Source organism: Bubalus kerabau, chromosome 6 (assembly GCF_029407905.1).
Source record: "Bubalus kerabau isolate K-KA32 ecotype Philippines breed swamp buffalo chromosome 6, PCC_UOA_SB_1v2, whole genome shotgun sequence".
NCBI lineage: Eukaryota > Metazoa > Chordata > Mammalia > Artiodactyla > Bovidae > Bubalus > Bubalus kerabau.
In genome coordinates, this window is record NC_073629.1 from 95,207,776 (window position 1) to 95,225,865 (window position 18,090).

Here is an 18,090-nt window from a genome sequence, read left to right on the forward strand (position 1 = left end):
ATTAACCACACAGTTCAAGGCAGGCTTTACTTCCAAATGAGAATATAACACATTTAGGAAAAAAAACTTCTGGAATTCAGAGACTCAGGGATTTCTGAACTACAGGTAAAGGACTGGAGACTTGTATTTTGATCTGTGATCTCTTAAATTGTAAAGTCCCAGGTCTTTTACTGTTTCTTAAAAAGGATAATTTTATCTTTAAGTCAAAAATTCAGGTCAACAGATCAGTGACAAGAACCACTTCACAGGGCTTAATTAAGCACAACTCTGATGACGGGGGTTTCTGGATCCTTTCCAAGAAAAGTTAACCATAACATAAAATACTAAATAGTAACCTAAGTGCTGCAAATTACTTAGCATGTCAATATATACTGAATCTCAATGTATAGTTTCTATTTTTGTTTTGTTCCTCAAAATCAGTTCAGTTCAGTCACTTAGTCATGTCCAACTCTTTGCGATCCCATGGACTGCAGCATGCCAGGCTTCCCTGTCTATCATCAACTCTCAGAATTTGCTCAAACTCATGTCCATTAAGTTGGTGAAGCCATCCAACCACAGAGGCCTTGTCATACTCCTTGCCCAATTTAGAACCAGTCTATTGTTCCATGTCCAGTTCTAACTTTTGTTTCTTGATCTGCATACAGATTTCTCAGGAGGAAGGTAAGATGGTCTGCCTTTAAGAATTTTTTAAGAATTTTCCACAGTTTATTGTGATCCACACAAAGGCTTTGGTGTAGTCAAGAAAGCTGAAGTAGATGTTTTTCTGGAATTGTCTTGCTTTTTCTATGATCCAACTGTTGTTGGCAATTTGATCTCTGGTTCCTCTGCCTTTTCTAAATCCAGCTTGAACATCTGGAAGTTCATGGTTCACATACTGCTGAAGCCTAGCTTGGAGAATTTTGAGCATTACTTTGCTAGGGTGTGAAATTAGTGCAATTTTTAGGTAGTTTGAACACTTTTTGGCATTGCCTTTCTTTGGGATTGGAATGAAAACTGACCTTTTCCAGTCCTGTGGCCACTGCTGAGTTTTCCTAATTTGCTGGTATATTGAGTGCAGCACTTTAACAGCATCTTCTTTTAGGACTTGAAATCACTCAGCTGGAATTCCATTACCTCCACTAGCTTTGTTCATAGTGATGGTTGCTAAGGCCCACTTGACTTCAGACTCCAGGATGTCGGCTCTCGGTGAGTGATCATGCCACCATGATTATCTGGGTCATGAAGATTTTTTTTGTATAGTTCTTCTGTGTATTCTTGCCACCTCTTCTTAATATCTTCTGCTTCTGTTAGGTCCACACCATTTCTGTCCTTTATTGTACCCATCTTTGCGTGAAATGTTCCCTTGGAATCTCAATTTTTTTGAAGAGATCTCCAGTCTTTCCCATTCTATTGTTTTCCTCTATTTCTTTGCATTGATCACTGAGGAAGGCTTTCTTATCTCTCCTTGCTATTCTTTGCAACTCTGCATTCAGATAGGTATCTTTTCTTTTCTCCTTTGCTTTTTGCTTCTCTTCTTTCCTCAGCCATTTGGAAGGCCTCCTCAGACAACCATTTTGCCTTTTTGCATTTCTGTTTCTTGGGGATGGTCCTGATCACTGCCTCCTGTACAGTGTCACGAACCTCTGTCCATAGTTCTTCAGGCACTCTATCAGATCTAATCCTTTGAATCTATTTGTCACTTCCACTGTAGAATCCTAAAGGATTTGATTTAGGTTACGCCTGAATGGTCTAGTGGTTCTCCCTACTTTCTTCGATTTAAATCTGAATTGTATACTGCCCAAATACTAAATAGTGATTAATGTTATTTCACAAAAAATGACTGAAGGGAATGATAGGGGTGTTTTAAACTCCAGGAAGTTTATGTTATTTAGTACTTTTCCCACCAAACTGTACAGTGATAATCCATTATTATCATTCAACTTCACTTTTCCATCAAAAATTGCCCAAGAGTGTTTCTCCTTATTTGGAAAAGACTAAGTCAGGGCCCAAGGCAGTAAGATCATGAAAAGATGAAAAACAAGAACAGCACTAGAAAAATTTAAAGATGGGAAATTTTGTACAACACCTAAAATAATCTGGTTAGCAAGAACAATAGCCAGAACCACAGATATCTGAACTCTCAGTCCTAAGACTCATCCTACATGCCTCAATTTAGAATAAGGTTATGCTACAAAAGCTCCTTGTTCTGATTTGGAATTTAGAACTGAGAACAAATTCTTTCGAATAAATTGTTGAAAATGGTCCCCAGATTAGCTAGGAAAAGCACTCAAAATACAGCATGTGATCAAAAGATAGGGGGAAAGTTGTTATAAATTCAAATACTGCCCAAGAAACTATTTTCTTAAAGCATTTCTTTTAGATGTTGTTGCTTAAGGGAAAGCAAGACTACAAGGAAAAAAAAAAAAGACTACAAGGAAGAATAAGGAAGTAGGTCAACTATGCCAAAGGGCTTAGGAGACTTAGGACTTGATTAGTTAATGATCTATGATAAACATTTTACTTTTATAAACAGGGTGGAGCGGGGGAGGGAGAAACACTTTTAAAAAAGGCAATTTAAAAACACTCATTCTAAACAGACTTGTGATTGCCAAGGGGGAGAGGGGTTGGGGGGGGATGGCTTGGGAATTTGGGGTTAGCAGATGCAAACTATGATATACAGAATGGATAAACAACAAAATCCTACTGTATAGCACAGGGGGCTATATTCAATATCCTGTGATAAACCATAATGGAAAAGAATATTTTAAAAAGTGTATATATATGTATAACTGAATCACTTTGGTGTACAGTAGAGACTGGCACAATATTGTAAATCAACTATAATTCAGTAGTAAATAAAACTTTAAAGAATAAAAACACTCATTCTTTATTAGGTCTAATTTTACTTCAGAATTGTTGTTGCTGTTCCATTGCTCAGTAGTGTCCGACTCTTTGTAATGGGTTAAAAAACAAACAAACAAACAAAAAACAAAGGCAGAAGAGCTGACATGCAAGCACAGAACAGAGGGTTGGTCACACAACGTATCATCTATCTGAAATGTACATTTCATCCTCTTCTGGGTGATGAAAATTTCAAAGAATTATGTTCAAGAATGTGCCACTATCTTTCTGTGGTCATGTTTTGTGAACATAAAAAACTCATTACTCAACAAATTCTAAGACTTAGTATCTGCTCTTCCTTTCCCTTCTCTAGGAGGCTTTCTCTTCACTGGAATGGAAAGAGAGTTTTTCATTCATCCTCGGTGTTTCAACTTAGATGTTAAAGGACTCAGTACTTTTTAATGATTAATCAATGCAGTCTGTACCTTAGAATAATAGCCTATGCAGAAGGTTTGGGAGAAGGAAATGGCAACCCACTCCAGTGTTCTTGCCTAGAGAATCCCGTGGACAGAGGAGCCTGGTGGGCTGCCATCTATGGGGTCGCACAGAGTCGGACATGACTGAAGCTACTTAGCAGCAGCAGCATGCAGAAAGTTTATTTCATTGTGATAATGATGTAACTCAGTTTTCACCTATAAGCAGACTAGTGATAACTTGGGTTTGTCATTTTAAAATATCAACACTAGCACAATTCAGTGAGAGAACATTCTATCTGGAGTTAGAAGACTTAATCACATACAGAGAAACTACTGTGTGAGTTTTTAAGTCTCAATTTCTTCATGTGTAAAGGAAGTAATATATAAACTACTTCACCTGTTGCTCATTCCATAAATATTTACTGAATACTCACTAAATGCCAAGCATTGCTCTAGATGCTAAAGATAAAATGATGAAGGTAAGTCTCTGTTCTCACAGTACTTACATTCCAGAGGAGGGAAACAGACACTAAACAGGAAAAACAAAGTAAGTTTAGCAGCTAACAATAAATGCTATGAAAAAATACATCAAGACCAGTGTGCTACACCAAGGAAACCAGAATTGAAAGAGACACATGTACCCCAATGTTCATCATAGCACTGTTTACAATAGCCAGGACATGGAAGCAACCTAGATGTCCGTTGGCAGACGAATGGATAAGAAAAATGTGGTACATATACACAATGGAATATTACTCAGCCATTAAAAAGAATGCATTTTAATCAGTTCTAATGAGGTCGATGAAACTGGAGCCTATTATACAGAGTGAAGTAAGTCAGAAAGAAAAACACCAATACAGTATACTAACGCATATATATGGAATTTAGAAAGATGGTAACGATGACTCTATATGCAAGACAGCAAAAGAGACACAGATGTAAAGAACAGTCTTTTGGACTCTGTGGGAGAAGGCGAGGGTGGGATGATTTCAGAGGGTAGTGTTGAAACGTGCATATTATCATATGTGAAGCGGATCGCTGGTCCAGGTTCGATACATGAGACAGGGTGCTCAGGGCTGGTGCACTGGGATGACCCCGGGGGATGGGATGGGGAGGGAGGTGAGAGGGGGGTTCTGGATGGGAAACACATGTGCGCCTGTGGCTGATTCATGTCGATATATGGCAAAAACCACTACAATATTGTAAAGTAATTAGCCTCCAATTAAAATAAATTAATTTTTTTAAATAACATAAAATAAGCTTATATTCTAAACCATCAAGTGAAAAAAAAAAAAAAAAAAAAGACCAGTGTGCTGGTGCTAGTGACTGATAGTGAGGTGTACTTTAGACAGGTTGTTAAGAAAAGGCTTCTCTGAGCAGTGATGCCTAAATGAAGACCTGCATAACAAGAAGGGAATCAGACATGCTACAGTCATGGGAGAGTATCAGTCCAAGAAGCCAGAAAATATACACAAAGACCCTGAGATAGGAACAAGCTTGAGGTGTCCAAGGAACAGGGGGAAAAAAAGGCTACAGTGGATATAGTGGTGAGCAAAAGGTTTACTGTAGAAAGTTAAGTGGAGAAAGATCACAAGGCCATCCGTTCAATTCAGTTCAGTCACTCAGTCGCGTCCGACTCTGTGACCCCATGGACCGCAGCACGCCAGGCCTCCCTGTCCATCACCAACTCCCGGAGTTTACCCAAGCTCATGTCCATTGAGTCGGTGATGCCATCCAACCATCTCATCCTCTGTCATCCCCTTCTCCTACTGCCCTCAATCATTCCCAGCATCAGAGTCTTTTCAAATGAGTCAACTCTTCACATGAGGTGGCCAAAGTACTGGAGTTTCAGCCTCAACATCAGTCCTTCCAATGAACACTCAGGACTGATCTCCTTTACGATGGACTGGTTGGGTTTCCTTGCAGTGCAAGGGACTCTCAAGAGTCTTCTCCAACGCCACAGTTCAAAAGCATCAATTCTTTGGTGCTTACAAGGTGGTAAGTCATAGTAAAGAGTTTGAATTTTTTTTTCCTATAGTCACTAGAGAATTTTAAGCAGGGGGGAAAATATGATCTTCCTTTTTCCTTTTTTTAAAAGATCACTTGGGCTACTGATAAAAAAATGGACTTTAGAGAGCAAAAAGGAAACAAAGAGAACACTTAGGAAGTTTTTGCACCAGACCCGGGTGGTTTATATGCTATAGCGGTAGCAAGGAAAAATGGAAGAGGTTATGAGGCTTAATGAAGCGATATATTTGACAATAGTAGAAAATACCTACAACAATGATTAATATAGTAGAGGCTTATGGCACACTGCATTTTCCAAAAATGGCCTATCATGGTACTTCTCATCCTACAAGCTCTTTTAGAACTTTGTCACTCCCTCATTAAGAAGTAGAGTCTTCTGTTTGTGGGTGGGTTTTTGAACTGCCCTTAATCAAGTAGACTGGGTACTATCCAGCTGAGCAGAACTATGGGACATAATACAGATTATTGTACATTGTCTTCCTGCATCACAGACAGCATAGGACTCTTAATCTCCCAAAGCCAGATGACTGAGATCTCATTAAGTAAGGATGAAGGAGAAAAGATATCCTTTGCTCATTTTGTTAGTTGAAGAAATACAATACAAAATGGTACAACATATCTATAGAAAATTTTTTAATAAAATGCTTCTGGGTTGTAGATTATTATATATATAATGATTCCATTTATATAAAATATACATAAAGGTGTATTTAAGCATAAAGAGTTGTTAGGAAAGCTATTCTCCAAAACACAGATAGTAGGATTTCAGGTAGTACTTTGCTTCTTTCTATTTTATATGCTTTTTCAATTTTTTTTAAATTAAGAATATATTGCATCCCTTCAAGAGCAATGAAACTATCTTTTTGAAATTTAAAATAAAGAATAATAATGTCAAATTCTGCAGAGACAGTGCTATTAAAATGAAAAGTTAAAAGCACCCACTGGGTTCAGCAACAAAGCTTTCATTGGAGACTTTTGCTAGGATATTCAGTGAAATTTGGAGGTAAAAACAGATTGCTGTACAGTAAATGCATGAATAAAGACAGACAATGTAGAAGACTCTTTCAATAGGTTTATCTAACTTGAAGAAGAGAGGTGAAGATGGTTTTTCCAGGGGGACATAGAATTAGCAGAGATATTTTTCAACTTGAGAGAGACATAGCCCAAGTTTATTTGTTAATGAAAAAGTCAGTATATCCTAAAATTCATACAGAAATTCAACGAACCCAGAATAGCCTAAACAATCTTGAGAAAGAACAAAGCTGAAGGGCTTACACTTTCCAATTTCAAAACTAAGTGTACCAAAAAAATGAAAAGCAACAGGCAATCCCAAAACGTATTAAAATTTTCCATATGAAATTGTTACAACTACGATGTTTAGTTGTTATATTGCAAAATATTCTTAAACAACAAAAGTCTGTACATAGAAAGAAGTAGAAGACAATGGGCGAGAGGAAGGAGAAAGCAGAAAAAGGAGAAAAACCTATAGACTGAGATTCTCTAAAAATTCGCGAGTAGATGGAATCCAGAACACCCAAGGATTGGTGGTGTTGCTTAATTGCTAAGTTGTGTCCAACTCTTTTTGCAACCCATGGACTGTAGCTTGGCAGGCTCCTCTGTCCATGGGATTTTCCAGGCAAAAATACTACAGTGGGTTGTCATTTCCTTCTCCAGGGGGTCTTCTAAACCCAGGGACTGAACCTGCATCTCTTGCATTGCCAGGGGGATTCTTTAGCACTGAGCCACCAAGAAAGCCCACCCAAGGATTACCTCTTCCATTATGTCAGGGAGGACACAGGGAAGGATAGGCAGGAAAATAGTTATACCAATAGGTGGCAGTACAAGGAGTTGAGAGTGTTCCCACCAAATGAACTCTATTGTCTCTGAGAAGCATGGTATCATTTATGAGAGACTGAGGAAAGAGGAAGATCAAGAGACTAGAGACAGCTGCCAAAATGACAAACCAAATATTCATCCAATATTTCATTTGTCCACCTGTGCCATAAGAGTAATGCTAAAATAAAATAAATTCAATTAAATAAGTAGACAATTTAGCATGAAGGCTCAATGTGAAAAAAACTCCAGGAATCAGAATATTAACATTCATAATAATCTTTGTCATGTGAATGGGAAAAAAATAATTTTGAATACCTCAAAATACTTTCCCCAAATATGATTTCATTTATATGATTCCATGTATCATGTACCAAAAAAGTAAAATTTTTAAGTTTAAATCAGTCTAAGATGATTATCCTTTACAATACAGTAAATGAGAAGAAAAAGACTCAGCTGGCCATTTGATTTTCTCTATAAGCAGTAAAAGGAACTAGGTCCTTAATCTAACTCTCTTGAGCATTGTTCTAGCTAGCTTTGACTGACATTATATAACTAGTTGAAAATCTAATCCTATGACAACTGCCACATGTAAGAGTGGCATACTTAAGAATAGCTCTGCTTTCTATCCTTCTACAAATTACTATCATCAACAAAACTGCCTGCAATAAAGCAAGAACTGACTGCTTGTCTGATGTAACACACTAACCAAAAGATCCCACACAGTTCTACAGGGTAAGGATGATTAAAACAAAGCCATTGTTATTAATACAAGCTTAATCAGGTTTTACATAAGCCATAAACACATTTGTTATCAGTATATTTTGCAAAATTTACAAGGCTGTATAAGCAATGATTCCAAAACAATCTTCTACATCACATCTCTTACTTTAAAGGGCCTTGGACATTCCATTCACTATGAGAATGATGTACTATATTTATAGGGCTTGAAAATGATAATGCTAGTAGTACTATCAAGGAGTTTACAAGCCTGCTGTACAGATAAAGAATGCAATAGAGGCTTCCCTGGCAGTCCAGTGGTTAAAACGCCACACTTTACACTTTAGAGGGTGCAAGTTCCATCCCTGGTTGGAGAACTAACGATTCCACATGCCATGCACAGCACAGCAAAACAAAACAAAAAAAAAAATCAAAAAAGAGAAAAACTAAGGCTGACTAGGGTATTGAAGGAAACCACAAGACATAAAATTTCCACATACTTCTTTTTAGGGCATTTAGATTAGGTACAATTTTTCTTGTGTTCCTTTTGTAATTCTAAAGCTATTTTATTAATTTGGATTATTAATATGTACCATGTAAGCTTAATAAAAAACATTTGATATAACCAAGAAGTTTATTTACAAAAGTATAAATTCACTTTTAAATGCTTGATGGGAGTGGTGCTGATACATTTCTAGGAGAATCTGAGATTCCCTCTTTTACATCTTTGCAAGAAAAACACATATATTTAAGCTCTTCAAAAACCTAAAATCCAAGAATTAGATGAGAGATTTTATCACCTTCCAGACATTGCTAAGGACTGTCAAGTAATATTTAAATGTGTTCAGATTACCAGTGTTTTTGAAATGCAAAGTCACTATGACTCTCTTCCAGCTAGCATGTTAACAGCAAAACACATCATTTCTCCAATGATTCCTTTTAAAGAAAACCTTGACTGACCCTGACAACTTACTAACTCACTATTTCTAACTTTTCTCTCTGAAATGTCATAAAGACAATACAAAACAAGAAAGAGTGTTAAATACTTAACAGTTCATGACTAAACAAATCATATTTTATTTTTTTTTCTCCCCCCAACCCCCAAATCATATTTTATAATCTCAACTAGCTCCTCTTCAGTTCAGTTTAGTTGCTCAGTCGTGTCCGACTCTTTGAGACCCCATGAATCGCAGCACACCAGGCCTCCCTGTCCATCCCCAATTCCTGGAGTTCACTGAGACTCATGTCCATCGAGTCAGTGATGCCATCCAGCCATCTCATCCTCTGTCGTCCCCTTCTCCTCCTGCCCCCAATCCTTCCCAGCATCAGGGTCTTTTCCAATGAGTCAACTCTTTGCATGAGGTGGTCAAAGTACTGGAGTTTCAGCTTTAGCATCATTCCTTCCAAAGAACACCCAGGGCTGATCTCCTTCAGAATGGACTGGTTGGACCTCCTTGCAGTCCAAGGGACTCTCAAGAGGAGAAGACTCTTGAGAAGTCTATATGCAGGTCAGGAAGCAACAGTTAGAACTGGACATGGAACAATAGACTTGTTCCAAATAGGAAAAGGAGTACGTCAAGGCTGCATATTGTCACCCTGCTTATTTAACTTATACTCAGAGTACATCATGAGTACACCACAGTTCAAAAGAATCAATTCTTTGGCGCTCAGCTTTCTTCACAGTCCAACTCTCACATCCATACATGACCACAGGAAAAACCATAGCCTTGACGAGACGAACCTTTGTTGGCAAAGTAATGTCTCTGCTTTTCAATATGCTATCTAGCTTGGTCATAACTTTCCTTCTAAGGAGTAAGCGCCTTTTAATTTCATGGCTGCAATCACCATCTGCAGTGATTTTGGAGCCCCAAAAAATAAAGTCTGACACTGTTTCCACTGTTTCCCCATCTATTTCCCATTAAGTCATGGGACCAGATGCTATGATCTTAGTTTTCTGAATGTTGAGCTTTAAGCCAACTTTTTCACTCTCCACTTTCACTTTCATCAGGAGGCTTTTGAGTTCCTCTTCACTTTCTGCCATAAGGGTGGTGTCATCTGCATATCTGAGGTTATTGATATTTCTCCCGGCAATCTTGATTCCAGCTTGTGCTTCTTCCAGCCCAGCGTTTCTCATGATGTACTCTGCATAGAAGTTAAATAAGCAGGGTGACAATATACAGCCTTGATGTACTCCTTTTCCTATTTGGAACAAGTCTGTTGTTCCATGTCCAGTTTTAACTTGCTTCCTGACCTGCATATAGGCTTCTCAAGAGGCTCCTCTTACAACCTGGTTAATTTCAAAGTGACCCTGCTGCTGATAAGTCACTTCAGTCGTGTCCAACTCTGTGCGACCCCATAGACAGCAGCCCACTAGGATCCTCTGTCCCTGGGATTCTCCAGGCAAGAATACTGGAGTGGGTTGCCATTTCCTTCTCCAATGCATGAAAGTGAAAAGTGAAAGTGAAATCGCTCAGTCGTGCCCGACTCTTAGCGACCCCATCGTCTGCAGCCTAGCAGGATCCTCCATCCATAGGATTTTCCAGGCAAGAGTACTGGAGTGGGTTGCCACTGCCTTCTCAGAATGTGACCCAAGTTATTCCTTTTTCCGGTTCCCATGGCCACTAATCTAAATCTTTACTACATTCCTTAAATCTTAACTCTATTCTCATCTTTAATAAATACCCTGCTTCCCATCCCTAAAACATTTAAGCATACTCCTACCTTAGAAACTCTTTCCTCTCAGTTCCATATTCCTTTGTTCCTCTTTCATAATGAAACACCTTGAGCAATCTAAACTCATCTTCTCTACTTCTTGCCTCCTATCTACTCTTCAAACCACTCTGACTTCCAAACTTCTGACTCCATGGGAACTTCTCTTTTTCAGGGCATCAGTGATGTCCAACTTGATCAATCCATTGAGTATTTTTAAGATTTCATCTATTCAATTGTCTCAACAGTATTCAAGCCAGTTCCTGCCTTGACTCCACATTCTGGTTTTTCTTGGCTATCTCTGGCTGTCCCTTTTCACTCTTCTGTGCAGGCTCTTTTCTCTACCTAAATCCCTTAGAAACGACTGTGATGGCTTAAAATCCCTCCATAAATTGACACTCCTTTCAAAAGGTAGAGGCTAATTCTCTTTCCCATGCCTAAAATTCCCATCCCCTGTAGCATGAACTGAACTTAATGATTCATTTCTAATGAATGGAAGAAGGCAAAAGTGATGTTCTCAGACCAGGTCAAATAGGCACTTCAGCTTTCTCCTTGCTCTCACTTGGATTACTCCTTCTGGGTGAAGCCAGATAGATGCCCTGTCACGATGACACTCATGTAGCCCAACAGAGAGGTTAGCTGGGGAAGAACTGAGGCCACCTTCCAGGAGCCAGTAAGGACTAAGGCTTTCTGCCAACAGACATGAGAGTGAGTCATCTTGGAAGCAAATCCTCCAGCTCCAGTCAAGTCTTTCAAATGACTGCAGACATAGCCAATGTCTTGACTGCAACTTCATGAGAGACCTTGAGCCCAAAGTTCTGAGTCACAGATGATAAATGTGTATTGTTTTATGCAGCTAAAATCATTATGGCCAATTTGTTATAAAGCAATAGATACCTAATCCAATGGTGTTTCTCAGTGTTCTATCTAAAGCTCTCTATTATTCCCACTCATTCACTCTCTCATCTCTCCATATGTATAAAGCTAATATTTATCTGTAGCCCAGATTTTTTTCTTAAGTTCAAGACTATGCAATATCTTTACTACAATTTCAACATGCCCCAAAGCAACTACCATTCTCCACCCAACCTATACTTATCTTCCCTATCATCATTCATTCAACTAAATCTAAAAACCTGGATTTCATCAAACTCCTCCTTCCCCTTCACTCACATCCAATCACTGAAATCCTGTCAATAGGACTTCACTATTTCTCCATAATCCAAAAACAAACTTTACCTGAACCTATTGTTTAATTTTAAAAATCACAGAGAGACAACCAGACATCATGGGCCACTTGATGTACAGGTTCCCTCTGTTCCTAAGAAACCTTCCCTAAGCCAAAATGGCATAAAGCAATGACGCAATTGCCTTAGGATACACATTGCTAACAGATGTACAAAATAAACTGAGATAAAGTAAAGATGCTCACAAACACAGTTCAAAACTACAGCAGCTTGCTACTATGTATTAATAGTTCCCAGCATGCATGCAAGCTGAGTCGCTTCAGTTGCATCTGACTCTTTGTGACCCTACAGACCTCCAGGCTCCTCTGTCCATGGGATTCTCCAGACAAGAATACTGGAGTGGGTTGCTATACCCTTCTCCTTGGGATCCTCCCAACTCAGGGATCGAACCTGCATCTCGTATGTCTCCTGCATTGGCAGGTGGGTTCTTTACCACTAGTGCCACCTGGGAAGCCCATAGGTCCCAGGGAAGGAACTTACTGGTGTCACTCTTGCTGCTTAGGGCGCTCACTGACTCTATAGCAGCTCGCTGCGGGGGAAAAAAAAAAAAAAAAACCTCTGAATGCCATTTTCACTTTTTGTGTATTTTCCACAAAAGCAAAAATCCTCTTTGGATTTCTTTTGGTTAGCAAAAACAGGAAAATAGGTCTTTTCTAAAAAAGAAGTAGAGTAAAGCAAACTATCAGAAAGTGGAGATACTTGTAATATGTTCCACCTACAAAGTATTGCTGCCCAAAGTGGGGGGAAAACGCTGAATTTAATTAAGCTTCTAGCTTTAAGTATCAGTTTATAGGAAACATGGAGGATAAAGGAACATGTTTAAATACACCACAAGAATACTCTCAGCAAAATCTAGAATGTGGAAAATCTAAAGAATAATTTGCTTTCTTCAACAAATGAATGGCAAAGGAAAAGAGAGAGGGAAGGCCTACAGAGTAAAAGAGACTCAGTTTTACGTGTGGCTCTTGTTTGGAATTCTGACTCAAATAAACCAACTGGTGAGGGACAGATGTTTGAGAAAAATCAAGGAAATTAAACACAGTAAAACATATTGAAATATTCACAAATGAAATAATAAGAGATTTGGGATCTGCTTTAAAGTAATCCAGTGGGGTAGGAAGGAGCTTTGGGAGTATTAATAAGACAAGATTAGCCATATATTGATAGCTGCACAAGCTGGGTGACAGGAATTCATTTTACTATCATCTTTCATATATGTTTCAAACAAATTTTGTATTATGAAAGTTTTTTCCACAACAAAAAGTGCTTACAACACTTAAGTGACTTTCCACTGCCCTGAGTGAAAAGTTTAAATTCCTTAGCTCAGTTTACCAAGAAAGTCTTTCATTATCTGGCCCCTGCTTCTCTCTCCCTCTCATCGCACTATTGTCCACCTCACAGCATAAATTCCAGGACTAACAAGCTCCTTACTCGTGTCTCTTTCAAAAACATCTATTCCCTCTATCTCAAGCAGTTTTCCCTCTCTGCTTACATGGCTAATCTCTACTCACCACTTAGGTCAAAGCAAACCTACCTCTTCAAGGAAATCTTTTCCAAGACAGAGGCAAGCTACCCATCTGTGTACCTCCCAACATCCTACTCTTCCCCATCACAGCTCTTACTTGATGTACACCCCGGCAGAAGGCATCATGAGAACATGGACCATTCCCATCTTATTTACCATTTTAACCCCTCTTCCCAGCATAGTGCCTAGCACATAGTACATCCTCAATAAACATTTGATAATCAAAAGGTATGAACACCTGCTTTCTAGTCTAACAACTCCTCACATATCTATATCTCCTTCAATTTTCTTTCCTTTCTCGTCTTTCTCTGTGATCATGATGTGATCATGATAACATAAATGGTTAGCTGTTTAAACAGTGTTCCCAAATTTATATCCTTATCCCTGAGTATCTCAATAAATATTCAACTAACAGGGGACTTTCCTGATGGTCCGATGGTTAAGAATCTGCCTGCCAATGCAGGGGACACTGGTTTGCTACCTGGTCCAGAAACTAAGATTGCACATGCCGGGGGTGGGGGGGGCAACTAAGTTCATGGGCCACAACCACTGAAGGCCTTGCGCCCTACAGCCTGTGTACGCAACAAGAGAAGCCACCACAATGAGAAGCCCACACACCGCAATTAGAGAAAAGCCCGTGAGCAACAACAAAGAACCCATGTGCCACAAGGAAGACTCAGTACAGCTCACCCCCAAATTCAACTAACAAATTCTATGCTATAATCTAACAGATCTTCATCTCCAGGCCTGACCTATGGCTCCAAATACCTTCTGGATTCAATCTCCTGTTATCTCCCTACATGCCTTTACATTAAAGAAGCTCAGAAATTCTCACTATCTTCTTAACGGACTTTATGTTTTCAAGTTTCCCAATTTGTGCATATTTCCCACTGCCTGAAATGTCCTTCTTCTCTTCTACCTTTAAGTCTCGGCTCAAACGTCTCTCTAGCCTTTTTTAGGCAATGTTTCCACAGCAGTCTATTCTTACTTCTATTGTAGAATTTATCATACTTTTTTGAAATTATGTTTAGGTGTCTATTCTGCAAGATTTTGAGTTCCTAGATGGAAGGGACTCTCTCCTTCATGCTTTTATCTCCGGCATATATAGTAAAGTGAAAATGAAAGTCGCTCAGTTGTGTCCGACTATTTGCAACCCCATGGCCTATACACTCCATGGAATTCTTCAGGCCAGAATACTGGAGTGGGTAACCTTTCCCTTCTCCAGCGGATCTTCCTGACCCAGGAATCAAACGGGGGTCTCCTGCATTCCAGGCAGAGTCTTTACCAACTGAGCTATGAGGGAAGTCCATATATAAAGTGCCTATTAAAAAGTCCCAAATAAATGCTTCCTGAATAAACCACTGTTTCTAATAATTAAAAGACAGGAGCGTGACCTGAAAAGGTTGCCTAAATCTATTTTCTAAAGAAGGTAATCAATTTTTCTGTTCCTGTATTAAACAGAATATCTACTAAACGGTTTTTCAAGAACTGAAAATTTACATAAAATGAAAATAAAAGAAATGTAAAGTAAAAAAACTATTCATTCCCAGAGGACAGGTAAGGGTCTGGGCCCAGGACCAAAAGTTCCAGGTGAAGGTGAGGTTTGGGTGAAACTATTTAGTTCACAGCAATTCCCGTGATCTTTTCCAAAACCCTGAGATTATCTCAATACCAATTTTTGGTATAGGCCAACTCTAAAGCAAGGTCAATCTAGTTTCGTTCAGGGTTTTCATGGCCACCCTAGAATAGACAGACCTCCAACTACAGAGCCAGACCAGAGAGCAAGTGATTAGAGTGACTTGCTATTTACTGCTCTGCTTAAAATGCTGTGCAACTATTCAGATAATCTTCCTGGAAGATGCAGCTCCAAGTTATCAGCCGCATGCAGATCATTAAGATGTACCTTCATCCTTCCAAATCCTAATGTAATGAAACAATGTTGAAGTGTACAGAATTTACTGCCAATATTCAATGTGTCTCCTACTTTCTCTTTAAGTGGGTAATACCTATCCTTTTCTCATCTTTACTGGATCTCCTTTAATTTGGCATTGAGTATCATCTTATTTTCACAAAATCATTTTATTTTACAATATTTCTCTGTTGTTTCTCTGCAAACAAATACTTTTAACACCAAAAAAACAAGGAAAAAAAAGAAAAGAAAATTTCTAAACATCCATTAGTGAGAAATATGATACCTCCTTCTACTGGCAAGGATGATGTTTTATAGTTTAATCTCAGTAGGGAGGATAAGTAACGGGAGGGAGAAGAAAGAAGCATAATTTAAAAAGCCATGTTTAGCCAAAGACAAGGAGAAATTTGTCAAGATACTCAGAAACTAAAGGGCAAGGAGGCAGAAAAAAGATATGCCAAAGTGAGAAAAACAGGAAAAAAAGAAGATTCTGTCTGGGAGAGGAGTTCCCAAGAACCCCAGCTTGGGGCCCCTCCAGTGTGGCCCTAAATTCAGACCCACACAAATTTGGGATCTGTAGAGTAACTTCATTCCATAGTGCCACTGAAATTACTTTGAATGGGCTGGAAAGGGTCCATGGGATTTTCTGATTATCACTTCTACTGAAACTTATTATTACTCTTCATCTATCTGAACTATGAGATTTCATAATTTCAGAGTTTTCAGGATATAATGTTCATTTGCCTCTCTTTCATAGCTAGCTAATCTTGAATAATGTATTTAAATTTCATTCAGGTTTGTTCAGTCTTTTCCCCCTTCAAAATTATGTAAAGAAAGGAAGTTGGTGTGAAAGTTTTTACTTTTTACTCCTGTAGGTTTGTCTTTAGTAACTCAAAGACTGCATTTTTCTCATTCCTGTAGTGAAAGTGAAGTGTAAAGGAAAAAGAAAGCCATGTTACTTAGACTCCTGATAACACTGCTAGCTCTGTGACCTTGAGCAAATCGCTGAAAAGCCTGGAGCCTCAGATTCCAAAACTGTAAAATGGGGATAATGAATACTTTATTCTGCAGTTATTGAAGTAAAAAGAATCAAGGGAACCACCTTATTAGAATATAAGCTCCAGAGAAAAGGATATCTTGAACTTTGTTGACTCTCGCTCACATGCACAAGCATGAGCACACACATCCACACACACCTAGCCTAAAGCAATAATAATTAACACGTAGTGGGCGCTCAATAAATATTTAAATTAACGAAAAAATATCAATACTAGTGTCCCCATTCCTCTCGTTGACATTAATCCTTCTTCCACAGTCACAATTTTTTCCCTTCTATTATTTTCTAAAGCCTCAGGACATTCTGTTTTGTCGTTTGAAGAGGCTTCCTCCCTCTCATTGGCTATTATTAACTAGACACCATTCAGAGACAATACCTTTGGAAGTAATTTCTCTAATTCCACCCACCTTCCATTTCTAACGCGTCGGGGGGTGGAGCGACAGTCAGAACATAAGATTCCCAGCAATTCATGGACCTTTCCCGCAGTCACTGATTTGTGTTTCACGACACTGAAGCCCTTAACTCAGCCCTTCCCAGAATATAACTTTCAGGAGACATCGCACTATGCAGTCTCTCTTCGCTAACAAGAGACTCCTGTGTAGGAAATCCTCCGCTCTCAAAAGTTAAGGCGTCGGTTACGCTCGCCCCCCGCTGAATGGAGGAGAGTCCTGTGAAAGACACACTCAACTTGGGCAGACTGGAGGTATTTCAGAATCCTTCATGTTGAGCAACGCCCAGTCACTTCCAGGACCTGGCCAAGCTCGTCAGACCACTGCTCCAAGAAAGCAGCGCTGCTCAATCCCTGGAGGGAAGCTAAGGGGCGCGGCCGTCTACAGGGCCTGGTGGGGGACACTGTCAAGTCCATGATAACATGTGGAAACTGCACAGATCCCGAGACCGAACCCTTCAAGCCACGACTACAACCATCCACCTACCTACAACGCGCCCCCCTGTTTACCCCCCAACAAATACCGGACCCTAAGAAAGGAACACGGCTCGCCCCCGCCCCATAAATCATACAACCGGTGCCTATTTATTGGCTGCGCGAGCATCTCCTTCACCCTCATTGGCTATCCGGGGCGCAAAACCCTCCCCTACGAGGGAACCCTCCCGTACGGCGGCACCCCCATCCTAGCAACCTCTACCGGGCTACCAAAAAGCCTGTTCCCCACCTCCACCGAGGAATCCCGACTCCCAAGGCAGCCGGGGATTTGCCTCCAAGGACTTACTGTGTAGTAGGAGAGCAGCCCTGCATTGTAGTCCAGCACGAACCAACGGTACTGCCAGCCCTTCATTACGTTAGTCCATTTACTCAGCGGCCCCTCCATGATGGACGCCATCTTGGGAGCCGCCAATGACAACAAACGGCCTGACGTCACTCGCCTATAAGGCTTTCAACATTCGGTGGGCGTGGTCATCGCCGACAGGGGCGGGCCCAGGGTGGGGCCAGCAACTGCTTCCCGCCTTGGTAGACTCGCGGACCCACGCCTCCAGCTATAAAATTCAGAAAAACGATTTTGTTTGGGAGTCTGTCGTGTGTAGGACTCCGTGCCCGAAATGTGAAGAATTAAAGCATGAATACTGAAGTTAAGATTACTTATTAACATAGATAATTTTACTGCCCATAATACCTTACACATGCAAATAATTTCACATCTGATATTCATTTAAGCAATTATTTCACAAACCCATTCATTTAATAAATATTTTTTGTTTTGTGCTGTAGGCTTGGGGGTTCAGCAAAGCCTTCATGAGGCGAACAGGCA

General features: G+C 39.7%; 1 protein-coding gene across 5 annotated transcripts in view; it reads right to left on the minus strand.

Moving 5' to 3' along the window:
- OSBPL9 (oxysterol binding protein like 9) overlaps positions 1-17,711 on the minus strand; it is a 164,439-nt gene extending 146,728 nt beyond the window's left edge. For 4 of the 5 annotated variants that reach the window (XM_055585927.1, XM_055585926.1, XM_055585925.1 and 1 more), the window contains exon 1: positions 17,554-17,711. In XM_055585927.1, the coding sequence (XP_055441902.1) occupies positions 17,554-17,664 (111 nt within the window). In that variant the 5' untranslated portion in view covers positions 17,665-17,711. The remainder of the gene's footprint in view (positions 1-17,553) is intronic. The other variant, XM_055585930.1, reaches the window with a different exon arrangement.
- Positions 17,712-18,090: the final 379 nt, after the last annotated feature.